Source organism: Bactrocera neohumeralis, chromosome 4, assembly GCF_024586455.1.
Source record: "Bactrocera neohumeralis isolate Rockhampton chromosome 4, APGP_CSIRO_Bneo_wtdbg2-racon-allhic-juicebox.fasta_v2, whole genome shotgun sequence".
Lineage (NCBI taxonomy): Eukaryota > Metazoa > Arthropoda > Insecta > Diptera > Tephritidae > Bactrocera > Bactrocera neohumeralis.
This window is the reverse complement of record NC_065921.1, coordinates 74,639,242-74,661,202: the sequence shown is the minus strand read 5'-3', so window position 1 is coordinate 74,661,202 and position 21,961 is coordinate 74,639,242. Positions and strand designations below refer to the sequence as shown.

Genomic DNA, 21,961 nt, shown 5'->3' with positions numbered 1-21,961 from the left:
CAGCTTGTATGACAGCCATAAGCTATAGTCATCCGATCTGACTCTTTTCTTCAGAAAAATTACCAGTGCTTTAGGCAATAATCCCTGTTAAATTTCATGAAGATATCTCGTCAATTTAAAAAGTTTTCCTTACAAGAGCTTGGTTTTGATCGATCAGTTTGTATGGCAGCTATATGCTATAGAGGTCCGATCTGAACAATTTTTTCGGAGATTGTAGCATAACCTTGGACAATAATCTATGCCAAATTTCATGAAGATATCTCGTCAAATTAAACAGTTTTCCATACAAGACCTTGATTTTAATCGAACAGTTTGTATGGCAACTACATGCTACAGTAATTCGATCTGAACAATTTGTTGGGAGATTGTACCGTTGCTTGTTGCAATAATTCAAGCCGAATTTCATGAAGATATCTCCTCAAATGAAAAACTTTTCTATACAAGCACTTGATTCCAATTAATTAGTTTGTATGGCAGCTCTTTGTTATATTAGTCCGTTATCGGCGATTCCGACAAATGTGAAGCATTTTAGAGAAAAACGGGCGCTTGCAAAATTTCAGAACGATATCTCAAAAACTGCAGCTCAACTCGTCATCCTATAGGTTCTCCCACATTTCTTGCTGAGTGCCACAAACTTCTTGGAACTCTTAATATAATCTGTTAAGGGTACAAAAATATACCTAAAAGCTGCGCTTAATTTGACTTCCACGGTTTATATATCATCTTATGATTACTTAACTTCGTACCAACAAGATTTCTCTATACCCGTTTGTCTTAACATAATTTCCCTCTTAAATCCCGCTCGCATTCCTTTTTCATAGCTACCCACTTGCCATATTGCAAATTAGTGCTCTGATTTCCGGTCCTGCTTTATCTTAAATTTCGTTTCGCATTTCCGTTTTTCATTTCCGTATAAATCACGCTTTATTTACTTGTGCTGCTGCATACTTTTGGGCGCATACACGCCGTATTTATGCATTGCACACGTTATTTGCTCATGCCAATGCTACATACATATTTGTAAATTTATGTCTTTGCGTAAGTATGCCCTTTTGATCCAACTTCAAGCTATAAATTTCACATCGCTGCCGCTACAGCGAATGACTCTTATTGGCAGTTTGATTAATTGTTATGCCGCAAGCATTTCGCGCCGACGAGGTGGCAAAGCGGCAGTTCAATAAATGGCATAACTTAAATTACGCTGCATACTTTTAGGCGCACAGCACATTAAGAGATGGTTATGTAAAGGATATTTGTGTGGCTCATTAACGCCGGCACATTAGTTAAGAGTCTGCCGTTGCTGTGATTTTTTGTTGGATTTAATGATTTTTTTTTTTGGGATCTGCAGAAGTACCTTAAATTTGGGTGAAATTTCTGGCGCTTTACAGAGTTTACTTCTTTTCTCATGCAATTTTGGGTTAGGTAGTGTAAGTCTGCGGTTTAGAAAATCAAGAATATTTGCCTAACGCGATTCTGTGCCGTGAAAGCACGATCTTAACACGCAAAAGCTTTAATTTAACCAGAAAGCATCAATAGATGGCGCTGACTTCAATGAGTACTTTTGAGGCTGTAAAGAAGTACTTAAAATTTGAGTGAAATTAATGGCGCTTCCGAAGTTGCTTTACCTTTGTAAGATAATATTTGGCTGGCTTAAAAGATCTGCGGCTTGGAAACAGAAACTCAAGCAAAATAAACGCGGTGTGTGTGCCGTAATAGTTTGTTTTGAGCACGAAAAAGCTCCCCAGGATCATCGATAGGTGGCGCTGTTATCAGCTGATCGCTGTTTTTAGTTCTTTAGCTCTATTTTGAGCTTAAGTATCCAAAAAATATCGATAGATGGTTCAGTGCTCTTTTTAAGGCTCAAATCTGTCTTTTTGAGGATCCTGTCAGCTTAAAATTTAGATGTAGTTATAGCTAACCTCACTCATAAATACCTCAGCTGATTCCGTAATATTACATTTTAAGTAAGCAAAAGCTCAGCGGAAGCACCGATAGGTGGCGCTGTTATCAACTGATCGCTTTTGAGCTTAAGTATCCAAAAAACATCGATAGATGGTTCTGTGCTCTTTTTGAGGGTCAAATCTGTCGTTTTGAGAGTCAAATCTGTCTTTTTGAGGCTCCCGTCAACTTGAAATGCAGATCCAGTTATAGTTGACCTCACTCAGAAATAGCGTAGCTGATTCCGTAATAGTATGTTTTGAGGAAGTACTTAAAGCTCCACAGAAGCACCGATAGGTGGCGCTGTTATCAACTGATCGCTTTTCAGTTCAGTTTCCATTTTGTGTTTAAGTTTCTCAAAAGCATCGATAGATGTTTCTGTCGTCTTTTTGAGAGTCAAGTCTATCATTTTGAGGCTCAAATCTGTCTTTTTGTGAGTCAAATTTGTCTGTTTTAGGATCTCGTCAAATTGAAATTAAGTTCCAGTTATAGTTCGCGTTGTCGAAATCGAGCTTCTATTTCTGTTTTTAGGCTCAATATGTTGCTGAAACCATTCACGCTGTTGCTATAGAATGCTGAACACTCCGAAAGCTATATGGGTCGGGTAGTAAAGTACTTATGCACTTTTAAACTTTTAGAAGTCGTTTCTGCAGTAAATTAATATAAAATAAAAAAAGCTTCTCTCAAATTTTAACGACATTTGCTTTTGTCTCAGGCCCACTTTTATGCCGCCTAATACTATTAAGCACTTTGCTAACAGCTGGGCGTTCTCTTAGACAGCTCTGTAAATCAAACAAAAGAAATGCATGCTCTAGTTACTGATTCAATTTAAATTTGCTTGCTTGGCAAAGCCGTAAGTGAGACGGAGATTAGTTGAAAGCGGAAGCAGTAGAAAAAATGAGCGTAAAAACCCGTAGAGTGCGGCACTGAGCATACAAGTGAAGTGCTTTTCGACTAGCACAAAGTTGCTGCTAGGTTTTGGCTATGAAAAAATATATAGAGACAGATTTTTGTAGTGAAAATATTTAACTGTAGTTACATAAACGTTATTTAAAGTACTAAAAAAATTTAAAAAATGCCAAAATGTTATTAATTTATCTCACTTATGCTCTGTTGCAGATCAAGGATGTGACGCGCAATATCAAAAAAGCCGTCGTGGCTGGCACACTCGAGGAATTGCGCACAAAGGTAGCCGAAAAATTCGATCATGTCGGCGATCAGCCGCCAACCATACACTTGGACTCCGATGGCACGGAAATCGATGATGAGGAGTATTTCCGTACGCTGGACGAGAACACAGAATTGATTGCAGTATTTCCGGGCGAAAAATGGGTTGATGTAAGTTTGGAGCGAAATTTCGATATTCGTATGACTTTTGGAAAAAAATAAATATTTTTTTGTTTGAAAATAAATTTTTGATATTTATTTTGAATTTATTATATTTTTTTTTAATTTGTTAATATTTTTTATAAATTTATTAATATTTTTTATAAAATTATTAATATTTAATTTATGCTTAATAATATTTTTTTAATTTATTAATATTTATTTTAAATTTAATACCGTTAAATTTTTTGTTAAATTAAAATTTTATATGTATAAGCTTAAATTGTATGGGAAATTTGTTTTTATTTTGAATGTTAAGAAAAATTTACATTGAAAATTAATTTAAAATTTATTAGAAATATAAAATTATAAAATAGTAAAAGCTTTGAATTTTATTTTCTTATGAAAATTTTGTTTTGTTTTTTATAATATTGGCAGAGTTCTTCTCTTACCAAAATATCTTAAGAGGTCATAACAGTTAGAAGGCCGAAAAAAGCTAATTTTCTAGATTTTTTTCTGAAAAAACTTTTAAATTTATTGGTTCAAAATTTTTTACACATATTATAGTATTTTATAACTGTATTTTAAGACTTAGTATTAGTAAAAATGTTTGTTTGGAGAGGCACTACAACTGATCTCGGGGAGCTACTCTCAAAAAACGTTTTTCTTGAGCAGACCAAACAGATTTCTTTAAAATAATGTTAAATCTAGCAATTAGTCGAAGAAATAAGAAACATATTTTGACAAAATGGCGGTTTCTCAAAAAAAATCGATTTTGACCAAAGTTTTGCCCTTAAATTGCTTATAAAAAAATATCGGTGAGAAAAAATCTTCCATTAATTACTGAAAAATATTATCATAGACATTGAGAAACTTTGGAATTTTTATTTGTGGCGCTTAAAGTTTGCTTTTATCTGATAAAACTGGGTGTGAGTAGCCAATACAAACATAAAAGAGATACGAAAAATATTTCTGCAAAAGCAGAAGAAAGTGGAAACTGAAATTTAACATGCAGAAATCAGGCCCAAAAATGATGTGACTGGCGTTATCGATATTATAAACTTTTCGTACAGTCAAAGGAATTCAGTAAATCAAAGTTATTATTGAGAAACCAGTTTTTGTCTTTCGCACAGCCAGCTAATCCATCAACGATCAGCTGGTACTTTGCTTGTGTGCTTAATTTCCATCTCTTCTAATGATTAAAATTCATCTACTGATAGGTAGCCACCTTATCAATGCACACAAACAGCCTGGACAACAACCCGCAGAGTTAAGCGCAGCTAAATTTATAGCGTAGACAACAACCCGCTGAGCTGCATTTTAGTTTTAACACTATTTCCATTCGATTAATAACGTTTACTACATATAACCGATCCATACTGCATACATACGAGTTGCTTAATTTCAATTGAGTTTTTAGTGCGTAAAGGTTATGACCCACGAATTTGCCATTTTTAACGATTAAACGAATTAAGATGTATATACTACATATATAGTAAATGACGAGTGTGTTGAGCTAAGTATAAAATCCATGCATCCTGTTTTAGAAATATTGGTATTTTGCAGTTGCGATGCCACCGGAACCGTTATCAACTACTAAAGCTTAGCGGCATTGCACTTTCTTGTGTGGAAATTTTTTTTTATTTGGCAGATATCTGTACGATGGCATTAAATGGAAGCAATAATTTTGTTTGGACCACTAAGCGTGTAACTGACATATAAACTGGATTAAAGTGTTTCTATGGAAAACTCTATTCATTACTCGCCACTATTGTTTTGAAATATATGAAAACTATAGCATATACTAGACAATATCGTTGATCAAAATTGAAATAAAAATCCTTGTTTACACACTTATAAAAATAAATATATATGTACATTGTACAGTTTTTGCATAATCTTGAAAACATATATTGAGTTTGGCTGTTAAAAAAATCAGCTGTTAAAGCTTTCCAAATAAATTTTCAAAGTATCATACTATCCGCTGTTACAGCTTTATACCATTTCCGTGGTTCACAACCACTGTTCAACGAAGAGCTCTTCAGCGACTTCTCTAATGCATTAATTGCTTCGAATAAAAATATATATTTTTGTATAAATACACATTTTCGTTCTTCTTTTAACTAACCGGAAAGTAATGCTTGAAGGTGAGGCACTACTCGCCTACTCGAGCTAACTCTCTCATGTATCCTTTATGTAACTGTGTGCCTAAAGGTAGGCAACATTTCTGTTTACTAAAAAACCTAGTATATTTTCGCGTTTGCTTTACGCTACAAGTAAGAAAAAATGAAAAAACTATTGCCTAAATTATTTGATAAATATAAGCAAACTTCCTCCAATAAAATAAAATTTAAATAAAAACTTGTTTCAACTCTTCTGTTAACCACTGAGAAAATAATATCTCACATGGAAATCTTTTGTGGTTTTCTTTTATAAAACACTTATGCCTGAATGTAGGCTATGACAGCCACATTTCTTTCTCCCTTTTTTTGCTTTAAAGAAGAAAAACTGTAACAAATCATGGCTGAATTATTCATTTAAATGGAATTAAAATTTTTTTTAACTCTCTTATTTTTAACTCTCTCACCTCACAAAAGTAATGTCTCACATCGAAGCTTACTCGAGCTTTCCTCTTTTTTGTTTACTTTATTTAACATTTATGCCTGAATGTAGGCAATGATTTTTGTTATATAAAAGCCATTCAATTATTTCTTTATTTTTATTTTAGTTTAAATAAGCAAAAAAAAGAAAAAAATGAAATTAAAAATTTTCAAAATAGTAGCGCTAACTTAATTTTCTAATTATAAAGGGTGATTCTTTTCAATGTTTTACTTTTTTAAAGAAAAAATTTCAAATTTAATGAATGATATTTATCATCATTCGAAAGAACATTCTCTGGCATTTATTTTTTGAAGATTATCTTTTTTAAATGTGGGCCGCTGCCACGTCTCAGATGGCTCATCCGTTGAATTCAATTTTTGATGACTCGTTTGAGCATTTCGACTAGTAACTGGCGAATGACTCAGGTGATGTTTTACTCCAAGGGCTGAATCGAAGCGGGATTGTTCGCATAGACTTTATACTTCACATATCCTCACAGCATAAGGTCTAACGGTGTGATATCACATGATCTTGGTGGCCAATTGAACGGTCCAAAATGTGAAATTATCTGCTCACCGAAGTGTTCTCTCAATAAATCCATTGATTGATGCAATGTGTGGAGAGAGGCGCGGTCTTTTAGAGACCAAATGTCGTCGCGACCACGAGCTGCAATTTTATGCATCAAATAGTCGGTTATTATGGCGCGATAACGGCCGCCATTGACGGTAACGTTCGCAGTCATAATTTTTGAAGAAATATGGCCCGAAGATTCCACAGGCTCACAAACGACACCAAATCGTTGTTTTTCTGGATGAAGTGGCAGCTCTTGAATAGTTTCACGTTGCTCTTCGTTCTAAATGCGGAAATTTTGCTTATTTACATAACCATTGAGCCAGAAATGCGTCCCATTGCTAAATAAAACTTTCCATGATGAAATGCCTGGCAATTTTGGCGTGATCCAGCAAAAAAAGCTGTTGAAAAAAGTAACTCAACAAGGATCACCCGTTATATGGAAAGTTATTGCCTACCGTTCATCCCCTGCCTTACCGAAGCGCACGTGCTTTTTGTCATTTTTATCGTTAGTGTACTTTTAATCTGCGCATTTGCAGCAAACTTTTACCTTGCACGCCAATATTCATTTAGACTGACAGTTTCAGACAGACAAAGTTGTTGCACGTTGCATTTTTTACCTCAGCGTACCGTTAAATGCTGCACTTGTACCAAACATACCTACCTACTACCCGCATACTTTCCATTGTGTTGGCCGTATCGATTGGCGTCGGCTTCTCCTCGTGCTCATTTCCTTGGATATATTTGCTGCTGTTTGTTTTTAAGTACCAACTCACAATTTTCCTGCCACTTGCACACATTTTTAAGTACTTTCAGGCAAAAAAAAAAGTTTACATTGTTCGAAAATATTATATAGACAAGAAGCAGCAGCAGAACTTACTAGCACTAGTCGCTTTATTTTGCATACTTAAAGGCGCTAGAACGTTTGTCTGCCGCTTTGCACTTGTTTTCAATCGCATGCAATGGCATAAACTTTGCTCACTCATGCCGAACTTGTAGCTCTCGTTTCTATCAATTCTCATTGTTCTTCTTCTACAAGAGACTACACTAGTCGCCCGTGCGATTTATTCTACTTCCTTGTCTTTTATTATATAGTTTCTCCAACTGTTTTATTTCTTTATTTATATGCATTTGTATTGGCGCTTTGTTCGTGCTGTTGTGCTGCCACTTATCGTTTCGATCTGAAATTTCATTTTAATTTGCCAAAGCACTTAATGGTATCATTTGCAGTTGTCTTCTGTGCAACTTTTACCTTTCATTTTGTTTGAAAGTTCCGACTTTGCTGTTGCCCGCATGCCGTCAAGTTGTCGTAGTAATTTTTATGTGCGCCGACCTCCGCTACTGGCTGTTGGAGGCACCAACTTTATTGATTTATTCATTCGAGTTTCGTAGACACGACAAACTATGTGCGACGGGCGAAGGTAATTCGATTATTTGTAGAAACAAAGGCTGTCCCGAAGCAATAATACCCTTCACATGTGCACTTTTTATAGTATGCAAGGGTATCGTCTTCTTTTTTATTGGCGTAGACACTGCTTACTCGGTGGCCACTGTAGTAAAGGCCACATGAACCTACTCGCCTCAGTCCTTGTCCAGTCCATCGCTTTTCGTAGACGGCAGTGATGTCAGTCTTTACCCTAACGAGGACATCAACCAGCTGGACAGCGGCACCTTTCCAATTCCAGGTTCATGCCCTTAAATCGTTATCTTAGTGCGTTTGCCATGGTCGTCATCAAATGGGGTTTCTCTTCCGAGGCAGTTTTTTACTTTACATTTGGGCCGTTTTTTACGTGGCGGGTCACAAACCCAGTAGATAATTTTAAGGAGGGATGGTTCGTCTTCTCATTTACGTGGCGGGTCACAAACCCAGTAGACAATTCTAAGGAGGGATGATTCGCTTTCTCATTTTAGCTCGCGCTTTAACGGTTGTTCTTTGGCTACACAGAAGATACTTGTTCTAAGGCCTTCTCATTTCAGCTCGCCTTTAAACGGATGTTCTTTGGTTACCCAGAGGATACTTGTTCTATCATATGTAAAAGTTTCGTTTCTGGCCACTCCTAAATGAATGTCGTTCAAAGAACTTTACTCACTTGGGTGAACTTCTACACATGGCTTGATCCTCGAAGGGGTAAGGGTATACAAAGATCTTTATCGGTCAGTTTGCTATATGCTATAGTGAACCGTATCGACGGTTCCAACAAATGAGCAGCTTCTTGGGGGGAACATATTTTCCTTTCAGCTCAATTTCGATTTGTGTTTCATAATGAGTGCTCTTAGTGTGCTTCTAACTCTCTTATAAGGTTTAGATTAAGAACATCGTACCGTTGTGCTACCTAAAATGCCTATATAATAGATCATTGGACCCCTCCAAATGGACAAAGCGCTTTGAGCCTATCACAAAATGGTTGAGACCGCTAGTGACAGTTTCAACTGCCGAGATGTTTCAACTTCTGTCTTTGCAAAGACCGGACAATGGAAAATAAAGTGCTTGGATGTTTCCACAGCACTCTCCTTTGCCAACTAGCGTCCGATGAGATTTTTAGCCTTACCGCTTGAATGACTATTGGACGGTATTCAGTAAGAACCCTTTCGATTGCGGCAAGGCGAAAGGAAAGAAGTTCAGTAGATCTCTTGCGCTCCATTCTAGGCTAAAATGATTTCGCAGTCGCACAGGAGTTGGACGTCGATCAGCGCCTGCTAAGCGCAAGCGAGGTTTATTGGTCCAGTTCTTGAACGCAAGGCACTCCAATGGAGATTGAACTCGGTACCTTTCTGATGTGAGCGGGGTAGGGCTGCCAATTCTAGCGTATCCATCGACTTTGTAGTTGTCAGGGATTCCGCTATGTCCATGCTCTCAAACGAGTCTGGTGATGAAGTAGCTTGATGGTTTTTCTGGTGAAGACAGGCACTTCTTGACTGGCTTTAAGCGCACAGTTACCGAGCTCAGCGTTAGTTATACCGCTTTGCTGTCGGAGTGAGTGCTCACCTTCCTGGAATTGGCAGTCCTACGTAACAGTTCGTCTACCGCCACTTCTGCCTGATAAACACTACGGTCGTAAGGAAGTCTAAAGCTGAGATCCACGAAGAGCTTTACTCAAAAAACTCCTCCTCAACTTTCCCTCCTAGCTTCGACCTATCCGCGAAAAAGCTCACTTCGTCTCTTCTCTAATGCCACCTTTCCGTCCACATATCTCTCATCCGAATGTGGGCAGAGAAAAAGCCACCATCTGTGGCCTCTGTGACGCAGTGATCCAAGTTTTCTGGATTGCAGTTAAAGGAGGAGAAAATTTCTGCATTTTCTTGTTTTCAGGAATGCGGTTGAAGTGGGAGAGAATTTCGGCATTTCCTTGATCGAACTTATTCACAAACTATCAGCCCAAATGTAGGCAACAAAGCTTTATAAAATGCCGGGAAATTTCGACACACCAGTAAGTTCTATATGAAACAGTTTTCGGCAGGAGAGGAACTGTGTAAGGGCAGCACCAAAGTAAAGCAACCCTCTGAGAACTTAAACTGGTATAATTTGGCAATTTTTTTTAAATATTTTTCATAAAAGTTTATGAATTTGGTTTATATTACTAGCAAGAGAAATCTATTGGGTACTCAAAGCATGTTTTCTATAGTATTACAATATCTTATGCGAGAACACATTTTATGCTTTCAAAAATATAAATTTTTTCTGTACAAAATTGATGTTTTTTTTAAATAGACCGGCAATTTAATCTAAAACCGTGCGTCTTTTACAAACAAATCTAGATGAGCATTAGATCAGATAAGTAAATGAGGATTGCACCACGAGATAGGGGCTATTGTGCCCTCTCCTAAGTCACAACGTCTCAACAAGCCCAGCAAATTGAAAAATTCCAATATACTGTTAGATGCTATTGAGGTGATGTGATTCCTATTTGGAAACATGGATACAAGGGCCTCTATCCTGCGCTTACAGATTGCTGTGAAGTCAATTAACAGGTGCTCTGGTGTTTTAGATTCCAAGTCGCAGAAGCGGTAATTCGCACAAGAAGCTAGGGAAGGATAAGCATATCGCTTTTGATTTTTTTCACCGTCGCCTGTAGTGAAACTCTTAAAATAAGCGATTCTGTGGACTGATTACCCAAATACATATTTAATAAGGCCTGAAAATGTGTCTTCTTCATTGTTTCTAGCATTAACTCTTCAAATTGGACCCTTTCTTAGCACTCTAGACTGCCCTAGCACCCTAAAAAGAACTCCATGCCAAAAAGTAGGCATCTCTTTGTAGCTTTTACAAGGAAAAGCTCACTTTTTCCGGCGCTCGCAATCTCTAGTGGTATTTCTATTCCATTGCATATTTTTAGGTGCTATTTCATGCGGTTTTGTTTTCTAGCTTGCAACTGCTTGCAGTCGGTGTAAAAGTTTATTTACATTGTTGTTGATCTTCTTTTTGCTTTGATGAAATTTAATTTGCATGTTTTCTTGTTTTTGGTTTTTGTAAATTGTTTTTTTGCCAAACCAAATCTAAAAGCAAAAACAAATATTGCCACCGTATTAAATTTGCACTCATTGTTTGCTCTGCTATTCATTGCTGTGCTGCTGCAAGTAATTTTGTCAGCTTCGAAATTTCGGCTGCCATGTTATACATTGTCTCTCAAACACATGTACAAACATATATGTATGTACATATATTTGTATGTATGAATTTATATCTGTGTGTGAAGGTATGTGAGCAGTGTTTTCCTCGGAACGCATGAATATGAAATGTTTATCAACAAGTCTGGTTGCATATATAATTGCCATGTATTGTTTGCCCAAATGTGTCAATGAATTTTTTATTGAGTTCAATATCGAGTAAATGTGGTCGTCTGTCATACAATTTTATACCAGTGACCAGTGGCTGCAACATAAGGGCGATGCAAAGTTGATATACGTATATTTGTTGATTCTACTCTTTCGTGCTTTCTGCAAATGCAAATGTTACTCAATTTCAGTTAAAATTCTTTCACTTTTTCCTCAATCATGCAATCATTTTAGTTTGCATTTCTCAATAATTTTTATTTGATTTACTGGAATTTCTAATGCCTTCTGCATGCACTTTCAATATCCACTCGGCGCATCATCATTTCGTATTCACTACTTTCAAAGTTTTTTATACAGGGTGGGGCAATTTTGTAGTTAGGTAGGTGGGTCAAATAACAAAAAAAAAAAAAAAACAAGTAAGGAAGGGCTAAGTTCGGGTGTCACCGAACATTTTATACTCTCGCATGATAAAGTGAGAATCGAGATTTCACTATCCGTCATTTACATATTTTTCAAATACCGTATATGTGTAAAGTTTTATTCCGCTATCATCATTGGTTCCTAATGTATATACATATGTATTATACAGAAAAGGCATCAGATGGAATTCAAAATAGCGTTATATTGGAAGAAGGCGTGGTTGTGAACCGATTTCACCCATATTTCGTATATGTCATCAGGGTGTTAAGAAAATATTATATACCGAATTTCATTGAAATCGGTATAGTAGTTCCTGAGATATGGTTTTGGTCCATAAGTGGGCGACGCCACACCCATTTTCAATTTTTAAAGAAAGCCTGGGTGCAGCTTCCTTCTGCCATTTTTTCCGTAAAATTTTGTGTTTCTGACGTTTTTTGTTAGTCGGTTAACACACTTTTAGTGATTTTCAACATAACCTTTGTATGGGAGGTGGGCGTGGTTATAATCCGATTTCTTCCATTTTTGAACTGTATATGGAAATGCCTGAAGAAAATGACTCTGTAGAGTTCGGTTGACATAGCTATAGTAGTTTCCGAGATATGTACAAAAAACTTAGTAGGGGGTGGGGCCACGCCCACTTTTTCAAAAAAATTACGTCCAAATATGGCCCTCCCTAATGCGATCCTTTTTGCCAAATTTCACTTTAATATCTTTATTTATGGCTTAGTTATGACACTTTATAGGTTTTCGGTTTCCGCCATTTTGTGGGCGTGGCAGTGGGCCGATTTTGCCCATCTGCGAACTTAACCTTCTATGGAGCCAAGGAATACGTGTACCAAGTTTCATCATGATATCTCAATTTTTACTCAAGTTACAGCTTGCACGGACGGACGAACGGACAGACAGACATCCGGATTTCAACTCTACTCGTCACCCTGATCACTTTGGTATACATAACCCTATATCTGACTATTTTAGTTTTAGGACTTACAAACAACCGTTATGTGAACAAAGCTATAATACTCTCCTTAGCAACTTTGTTGCGAGAGTATAAAAATCGAGGCAGGTGTTCTTGGGAGTAATTGCTCTAAAAACTCTTATACGTAGTACGCATTTTTATAGCCCAAGGTGTATGAAAAGGTCTTTATGTTGATTTTGATCACTAGTCACCAGTTCAAAAAACATAAATTTGAGAATTTGAAATACAATTTACGGCTCGCTTGCAGCTGCTCCAGATCCAGAGCGCTAAAGAACGCTTGGTTATTAGCGAATAACTCGAAAAGTATTTGTCGGGAATACTTAAAATATATTCTTAGATAATATTCAGGAAATATTTCGTAGTTAATATTCTTTAAGAAATGCATAATTTTTTCTTCGAAATCGATTTTTTTTTAATTCTGAAAAATATTTATAATAATTTTTTTCTAAAGCCAGTTTGAGTAACTCAATCTGCCATCAAAATTCCATAAAGCTAGAGATACATAGACACAGAGAAGTTGGTGTACCCTGTATTTCGTTTATTCAATATGCGTTCGCAGCTCAGCAGCTTAGTTTCAATTGTCATTCTAAACTTTTGAAATCTCTAGAAAACTCTTGCGAGTTTGTGGTTTCATTTTGGTTTGTCGTTTTCTACAAATTTCTTTCTCATTTTTAAGTTATAGTCTATATGAACTTCTATTTGTTGAATCTTGAGCTGAAATGCCGTGTAACACATGGCCGTAAAAGTAAAAAACATTTTTTGAACGAAGGTATGGCTTTAATCTGTTTTTATGTGAATTTTTTTTAGCGGTAATCTTATAGCAGAAGAACTAGTTTAAGTTGAACATTATTCGTTAGGTTTGGCATGTTGGCAGATCCCTCAGTAAGGCGAGGGATCAGACTTAGACTGTTATGTACAGTCCTCTGTGAAGCCAGAAGAAATATTCGGGTAATTGGATATCAGTTAAGCTTTGAATCTCTAAAAAATCGACTTAGGTGCTTTATTTATATTTCCACTATTTCCCTGGATGTCTAACTGTCTGTCTAATAGTATGAGCTCAGAGATCTCTTTGATAAAGTGTTATATTTGAGAGAACGATGGGTTCCACTATTTTATATCAACTGTTGGAACCGGTTTTTTATTGTGGAAAATAATCTATTACTTGAAAACAACTTTCTTCCGTATATATTCAGCACAAAAACTTTTTTTCGGACATTGCTCGTAAAGCTTCTCCAGTACTTGCTTAACTGGATTAGTGGTTTGTGGATAAGGGCTCCTTAGAGTAAACTAAAGAGTCATTCATCTCAGCGATTTAGTTAGTATACTTTAAGATTAAATATTTTTCAATACGGCTGGTTTTCATACATAAAAATTTTTAATTTTAAAGTTCCTTGTACTGGATTTAAAGTGACTTTAAAGTGTTTCTTTTCTGAGTGTATGTGTTCCATTATCTGATATAGGAATGCAGGTTGTTTTCTTGTATAACAATAGTTTGATGATTGATCATCTTATCACATTTGAATTTTGGAGCGCTTAAAAAAGTCAATATCTCAATTGGAAATTAAAGATATTTGGAAAAGGTATTTACCGGGTAGAAATACATTTAACTTCCTTCATGAGAGGGATCGGTTCAAACTACTTTCAATTGTAGTCGGATACTAATCGTTGCCTTTGTGCTAAGGCGTAAGACATTTCCCAAATACAGTAGAGAATTACAGTCGCTTTAACAGTCTTTGGGAGTATAAAATTTCAGTAGAAAGACAGTTACGTGTATCCAACTATTACCGAATACAAAATATCAATTTCAGAAACTTGTAACATGGAATCGACAGCACTTAAAGCTTGTCTGCCAATCAGAAAACATAAGAGCTTCACTTCTACGAATAACTAGTGTTCAGCTGGTTGAATCGGGATATTAACATATTGGTGTTAGATACACCAAGGATATCAAATAATATTTGAATATTGAAATTCTATATTTTGGCAACAAGCTACCTTTTCTGCAAAATAGATTAAGTTGATTTCATTGTTAAGTCCGGATATTCGAATATTTTATTCATAACCTGAGCATCTTTGTGTGTAGGGATTAGACTACGGATGCCAGCTGATATATCACAACAACAATCTTCTAATTGCTTTTAAATTGCTGAGAAATTAATAAATTTTAATTCCTACTTAGTAATTTTTACCATAAAAGGCTTAATCCTTATAATCAGTATAAGGACACCCTGCCTACGGTAGAGAATGTTAAAATTGTATGCAAAGTATTTTACCTTTTATTGACGATTTTAATTGATTTTTGGTTCAGCATAGTTTTTTCACCATTTCCTTAAAATAATTTTCTATGTAAAAGTTGAGTTAGCTTGTTAATGCTTTTTCTTGGAATAATCTTCCGCAGCTGTACATAAGGGCAACATTTATGCAACAAGAAAGCTGCCATATTTATTTGATTATTATATAATACATTTTCTTTCTTGTTGTGGCTTTTGCTGGCTGAGGAATGCCGGTGGTGAAAAGAACATGTAGAATGTGAACAAAATGTTTTTAAATATATGAGAGTATGTAGGACTAGTAGTAAGTAGTAGTAAGTATGTTGATATACAAGCTTAATGACATAAATGCTTGTGCTTGTACAGTTGTTGCTACTTTTGAAGTGCGGCACAGCGGTAAATGTGGAAATGTAGCACCCAAAGGGCTTACAACGGAAAAGATGTAAACCTGTAAAGATTTAAAGACTCGTAAATAATTGTAAATACTGTACATATGTGCATACCTGCATACCATATATAAGCCTTAAGGGCTGTTGTCCCCTGAAATTTCAGTATTTTCCCGAAAAATATGCTTTCCAATGGAAGCAAACTATTTTTAATTTAAAACGTGCCTAAATCAATTTATTTTTCACATATATTTTATAGGGGATTTGTGGTTTATTACAATAATTTTATTTTATCTCAAAATAAAATTAACCTACGACTTTGCAAAAGATATTTTCTTATACAAAATTTTTCGCTCTACAAAAAAGCTCTTAATAATTTTTTTCATAAAGCCACTCTTTTAAAAGTTATTTGCAATTAAAGTTATGCAGCAAATGTAGTGCATTCGTATGGTATACCATGTCGTATGAGCAACACAGAAAGTACGAATCACTTACATACATATATGAATGCTCAGGTCATTTGAGGTACACACATTTAACTGCGTATAACTTTTGAAGAAAAGTGTTTATGGAAAAAATTAATAAAATCTTTTTTGTAGAGCAGGCAATTTTGTAATAGAATATCACTTCTGCAAAGTTGTAGATTTACTTACTCAATACAAAATATCAAAAAAAATATATGCTACATGAATTACGACTTGGCAGCATTGTTTGTGTATTAGTGAAGGCTCTTGTTTTTATAAATTGTAACAAAATTGATTTAATTGAATTTGGAAATTCAATTACAAAATTATACGTGCAACCAAAAGTCTTGAGCGAACAAGAAGTGTGAATGCTGAGAGATATAGGCAAACACACGATAACCAGAACTGCAAAAATTTATGAGTGATTGTGTGTGTAAGCATGGTTTTTTTGTAGCCTACACACGGTATATTAATTTTGCAACTAAGTTTGGAATAATCAGAGAGAAACGTTGGAAACAATAAGGAGCCCCACGAGCTAAGCAGATTTAGCCATATCTGCATGCACGTCTGTCTGTATATACGAGATATCTGCACGAAATTTTGCAAACATTATTTTCTAGAGAAAGGTTAATATATCTGAAGAATTTTTGGATATCGGATCACTATAGCATATAGCTGCCATACAAAGTGGACCACCAAAATCAAGTTCTTGTATGAAAACTTTTTCAGTTATCAAGATATCAAATATTCATTTCTAAAAAAGGCTAAATATCTGAAGGCATTTTTTAGATCGGACCAACTATTTCATATAGCTGCCATACAAACTCAACGATCAAAATCAAGTTTTTGTATGAAAAACTTTTTCAGTTATCGAGATATCTTCACGAAATTTGGCATATATTATTTTCTGAAGAAAACTTAGAACATATAGAGAAATTTTTGAGATCAGATTACTATAGCATATAGCTGCCATACAAACTGGACGATCAAAATCAAGTTTTTGTATGAAAAACTTTTTCAGTTATCGAGATATCTCCACAAAATTTTGCAAATATTCATTTCTAAAAAAAGGCTAAAATTTCTGAAAAAATTTTCGAGATCAGATTACTATAGCATATAGCTGCCATACAAACTAGATGATCAAAATCAAGTTTTTGTATGAAAAACTTTTTTGTTGTAGGAGATATCTTCATTAAACTCTACGCGAATTATTATCCAAGGCAACTGTATAATCTTTCGAAAAATTAATCAGATCGGATCACTATAGCATATAGCTGCCATACAAACTGATGATCAAAATCAAGTTTCTTGTATGAAAACTTTTTAGTTTTAAGATATCTCCACGAAATTCTTGAAAATTATATTTTCTGGAGAATGGCTAATACATCTGATGAAATTTTCGAGATCGGTTCACTATATCATATAGCTGCCATGCAAACTGAACAATAAAAAACAAGAAAAAGATCTTTTTATACCTTTTTTTCTTCAAAAAGAGGCTGCTGTGCAGGGTATTTCAACTTGATGCTTCAGTTTTTTCTTGTTCTTACCCAAATTTCTTCTGTATATGTGCATAAAATTTTGTAACTGTTACCAAATTTTATTTTGGCAGCCACATGTGTGGCACTGTCGCACACAGCATATTTAGCGACTGTAAAGTGCTGCAAGTAAGAAATCACCCTCAAGCTGCTGTTTGTAAGAGTTTATGTGTGTGCTTTTTTGTTGTTGTTGCCAACTAAAAGTGTTTAACCTGTTTGTTTGCGCAATAAACTTTGTAATAAAAGTGACAAGCCTGCAGACATATAGACAGTACATATTTCAGGCAGGTTTCTTACAGCTCTGTGTGGCATTGCATGTGGGTGTGTAGTTTCTGTGAAAATATATTCCGCTATATATGTATTATGTATATGTTGTCTGTGTGTGCGTGCGTGTAGCATAAATATATGTTTTTAGTCCCGCAAGACATTGCCATCCGTTTCCTGCATCTTCATCTTAATGTGCTCACCACTCTTTGTCGGTTTTAATTTCCTGACTGTCAGCCAAGGCTACACCGATATGCATATACATCCAGTTCGTAATATAGATATAGCTTTGTACATACACACTTTAAATACATATTTCCTTAGCAGGAAAACATTGCCAAACCGCCGGCACAGTTCACCTTTGAGCTACGTTTTGCTTTTTATGTTTATTTCAATTATCTCATATTTTTCTCGTACTTTTGTTTTTGCTTCTTTTTTGAAAAATTATTTGCCTCTTGAAAGGATGCTTTTCCTGTAGTTGTGGTTGCAAATTTCTTCTGTTTTCTTGTGACTTTCGAAGCATATATATAGAGCAGAGAAGAACCGTTCCTTTGCTTTGACGTAGCTGGCTTTTGGTGACTTTGTCAACAGCAGCTTAGTTATGTCTACTCTGCGTGTAGATCCTCGCTAAATATGAATAAATACAGGGCGCCCCAAGGACCTCTTGCAAAGTTACATTAAGACGCTACGGCGTGTTGGAGCATAGAGTAACTGTATCTTAAAATATACCCCGAGGTTCTTCCCTACCTGGCCGCTGTCTCTTAATACGCTGAACTACGTCAATATCATCATATATCTCGTACACCTCATCGTTCCATCGACTGCGCTATTCTCCGTTGCTAATAAATAAAGGACCACAAAACTTCTGCAGAACCTCTCTCTCGTAAACTCGTAACGCCGACTCATCAGATGTTGCTATCGTCCACGCCTCTGCACAGGGATAATGATCCTCTTTTCACGCGTCTGTTCCAAGATTTGGCGCGTGGTGAATATCTGGTGAGTTGTTGATTTTCCAGCCCTGAAGCCACATTGATAAGATCCAATCAGTTTGTTGATGGTTGGCTTTAATCTAGTTGGTGCAGATCGTGGGATCTCCCTTTTTATGGATTGGGCAGAACACACTTAAATTCCAATCGTCGGGTATGTTTTTGTCTGATCAATTTCTACAAAGTAGCTGATGCATGCTCGTTATCAGTTCTTCGCCACCGTGTTTGAATATCTCGGCCGGCAATCCATCGGCCCACGCCGCTTTGTTGTTCTTCAGACTGGTAATTGCTATACGAACTTTTTCATGTCGGGAAATGGAACATCCGTTCATCAGCATCGATTGGAGAATCGGGTTCATCAACTCCAGTGATTATACTTTCACTGTCATTCAGCAGATTAGAGAAGTGTTTTGTCCAAAATTTCGATAGCAGTGTTCACTGGACATTGTCCAATAGGTATTCATGAGGAAGCAATATCCACGTGATTTTTCCTCCATTGTCCACAATTTGCAAGATGAGGCTGAAATTTCTTGATGACTTACCTTAGGTGAACCAAAAGACATAGCCGAAACTAACATTAGCTGTGTCAACCAATGTGAGATATGAATAAATCACTTTGTCGATCTGTAAGAGTCTTATGATCCAGTATTTAGGAGTGTTAAGTACTAAAATGGAGCAGTTGGTCAAGTGAGATCCCTCTTAGGATCGACCTTTTACCCTAACCTAACCTTACTTACTCCATAAACGGTTCTGGTTGACAGCTAGATTCTTATGAGTTCAAACAAAACATGTTTTCATAGACAATCTGAGATCTTAAGCCCTGCCGAATACCATTGATATTAATGTATAAGACGTACGATAACTCGTAGATCTATTTTGTTGAATCAAGCTGATATTCAAAGCTTCTGTTTCAATATTTCAATTTCAAGTTGCTGTTTCTGTTTCTAAGCCCTGTTCTCCTTTAGGGTTAGCGAACACCCATGTTCGGCTCAGCCTGAACTTAGTCCTTTCTTACGAGATAATGTTGGTTATTTAGATTTAAAGAAAATAAAGTTCGGCAAGAAAAAGCACCAAATGGAATAAAATAAAATATAGAATACCTTAAATAGAGCTTTGTCTTGCGGTCTGAGGTCTATTGTGGCCTTCCCTCTATCTCATGGACTCACAAAAATACAGTACTCTGATGAATTCCAGGCTCATTCTGACTTATTTTGGCCTACGGTTAGCCTTAATTGCCACTTTGCTATCCACTAGAAGGTTTATGGCCTTGTTGGTTAGAGCAAAAGCCTACTTGGCACCTTCTTTGATGACCCCAATTGCGGCCTGAAAGACTGAATTGTCGTCATTTAGTTTTAAGATATCTTCTGATTATGGATAACTTCGAAGGACCCGCCGGTGCATATTCACGTTGGAACTGTCGATTAAGCAGCATTGGTTCAATCTTCTCTACCGAAAATGAAGACGTAGTTTTAATTCTTCATAAGTCTTCCACTCTCGATTGCTTGTCATTTTAACCCGAGTTTATTAGCAAGTTCGAGTTTTAATTCTTCATAAGTCTTCCACTCTCGATTGCTTGTCATTTTAACCCGAGTTTATTAGTAAGCTTGAGTGTGATGCTTTGCCGGTGTTGACGCTGAGTTTGATTCTAGAGCCCTAAGATCAAGAGACGGCTGGCCGAAAGCTTATACTTTAATCGGATATGTATTGGTCGGATGTTGAGGATAACCTCCAGAGACCTAGTTGACGTAACTTTCTTTCCACCCGTAATCCGCAGTAAACAGACCCGTTCATTCCGTTCCAGGTGTTTAATAAGGCGCTTTTTCGATAACGCTATACGCCATAGCAAAGTACCATTGCGTTCATGTGGAACAGATGACACTTGTGTAGAGCCAATAGACCATGTGGGGTCGTAAACTCTACTTTGGGGCATTGTCTCTTCTGTAGAAGTTTCACATTCGAAGGAAGGAGTTTCTGATTGGAAGCACATAGCTCAATAGATAGCTCATAAGACACCTCCAATATATTGGACAGAGCTCGAGTGTACAATAGCTCTAGAAGTTGTGTATTGTGTTGATCAGCTGTCACGTATTTTATTGTGACCTTTCTGGAGAGTTATTGTCGGTTGGTTGAATTGTCTTCTAAAATTTTTTATCGCAAAATTCTCACTTACTCTATGCCTTCTAGTTATAGAAGCAGTCCATTAGGTATTATGACTTAAGTTAAATTTCTTTCCACATTCTATCTCAACTACTTTTTAAGTAGCCTGCAAGTATTTTTTGACATTTCTTTTTTCGGTTTCCTTTCAATTCGTTGTTGGTTGTCTACTTCATCGTATTTAATACGATGCTGTTGAGTTGTAAGTGACTTTCGTCAGTTCAGTTTGTTGTCGGCAATTCTTTTGTCAAGAGCGGAGCGGCATCACTATGTACTCGCCAAATACCTAAGGAGCTAAGCTACATACTTAGACCAAAATATTTTCGTTTCGGGCAAATGGCATTTAAACGTTTTTGCCGATTTTGCCCGAAATTTTTGTGCTGCGCTTGTCGAAATTCTTTTTGCGCAACTACATTTTAGTAAGCTTATGAACTGTTATGTTAGTTCTTATTTATTTCATCATCACTCACTTTTCTCTCTTGTGTTAGTAGTTACTTCTAGTAAAAGTTTTGGCAGGCTGTGTTGTTCAGGTAATAAGTAATATATTTCACATTCTCTCTGATGCATTCTGTAACGGGATTTTTTCTCATCTAGGCATTCTTAAGTATTTTCTGCAACAATTTCCATTTTCAATCAAGGTTTCAGAAATTTTTGTTTTCTCACTTCGATTTAGGCTCATCTCCTTTTCTAAGTATATATACCTGGCTTCCGTGTTAAAGGTGGTACACTGAAATTCTCCACCTTTTCAATTGCATTCCTTTCAATCTAGATCACTGCATCGCAGAACTTGCTTCCGGCGGTTCCTTCTCTGCTCACACAACTGCGAGGCATTTGTGGATTGGATAAAGTCGTTTGAGAATGGTTGTAGCGAGATCTTTTATGGACGTAATGAAGTTAAGAGGCAAAATAATTGGTGAAGCCGGGAGCTCTCAATCAACTCTAGTTTCAGACAACCAGATCGTAGACCAGATGCAGTGCAGCTTCCTTCAGAGAGGTGCGCATTTACTCCGACAGCCGTGGCTGTAATGGCTTTGAGCTCGCGGACTATGCGCTCAAAACTAATCGAGCTGTACATGACCTCATTAGCGGTAGACTCAAGCTTCTTCCATATTAGACTTGTGTTAGTCAGAGCGGGATCGCAGGCCGATGAGCTCAATAAATAAGGCACTCTTTCCCCAATTTCTTCCGAGCGAGTCGGTTTCTCAATATCTTCTTGCGTTTTGGCGCTAGACTTTTGGACCTCCAGTGAGGTCAGCAAGCGCTGGTCAGAAATCAGAACTTGAGCGACTACGCTT

The 21,961-nt window shown here is 36.4% G+C and overlaps 1 protein-coding gene across 1 annotated transcript in view; it reads left to right on the top strand.

Annotated features, from left to right (window-relative positions):
* LOC126756697 (DNA fragmentation factor subunit alpha-like) overlaps positions 1–21,961 on the top strand; it is a 107,991-nt gene that overhangs the window by 67,130 nt on the left and 18,900 nt on the right. Inside the window, exon 2 of the mRNA XM_050469942.1 lies at positions 3,058–3,276. Coding sequence (XP_050325899.1) covers positions 3,058–3,276 — 219 coding nt within the window. The remainder of the gene's footprint in view (positions 1–3,057; positions 3,277–21,961) is intronic.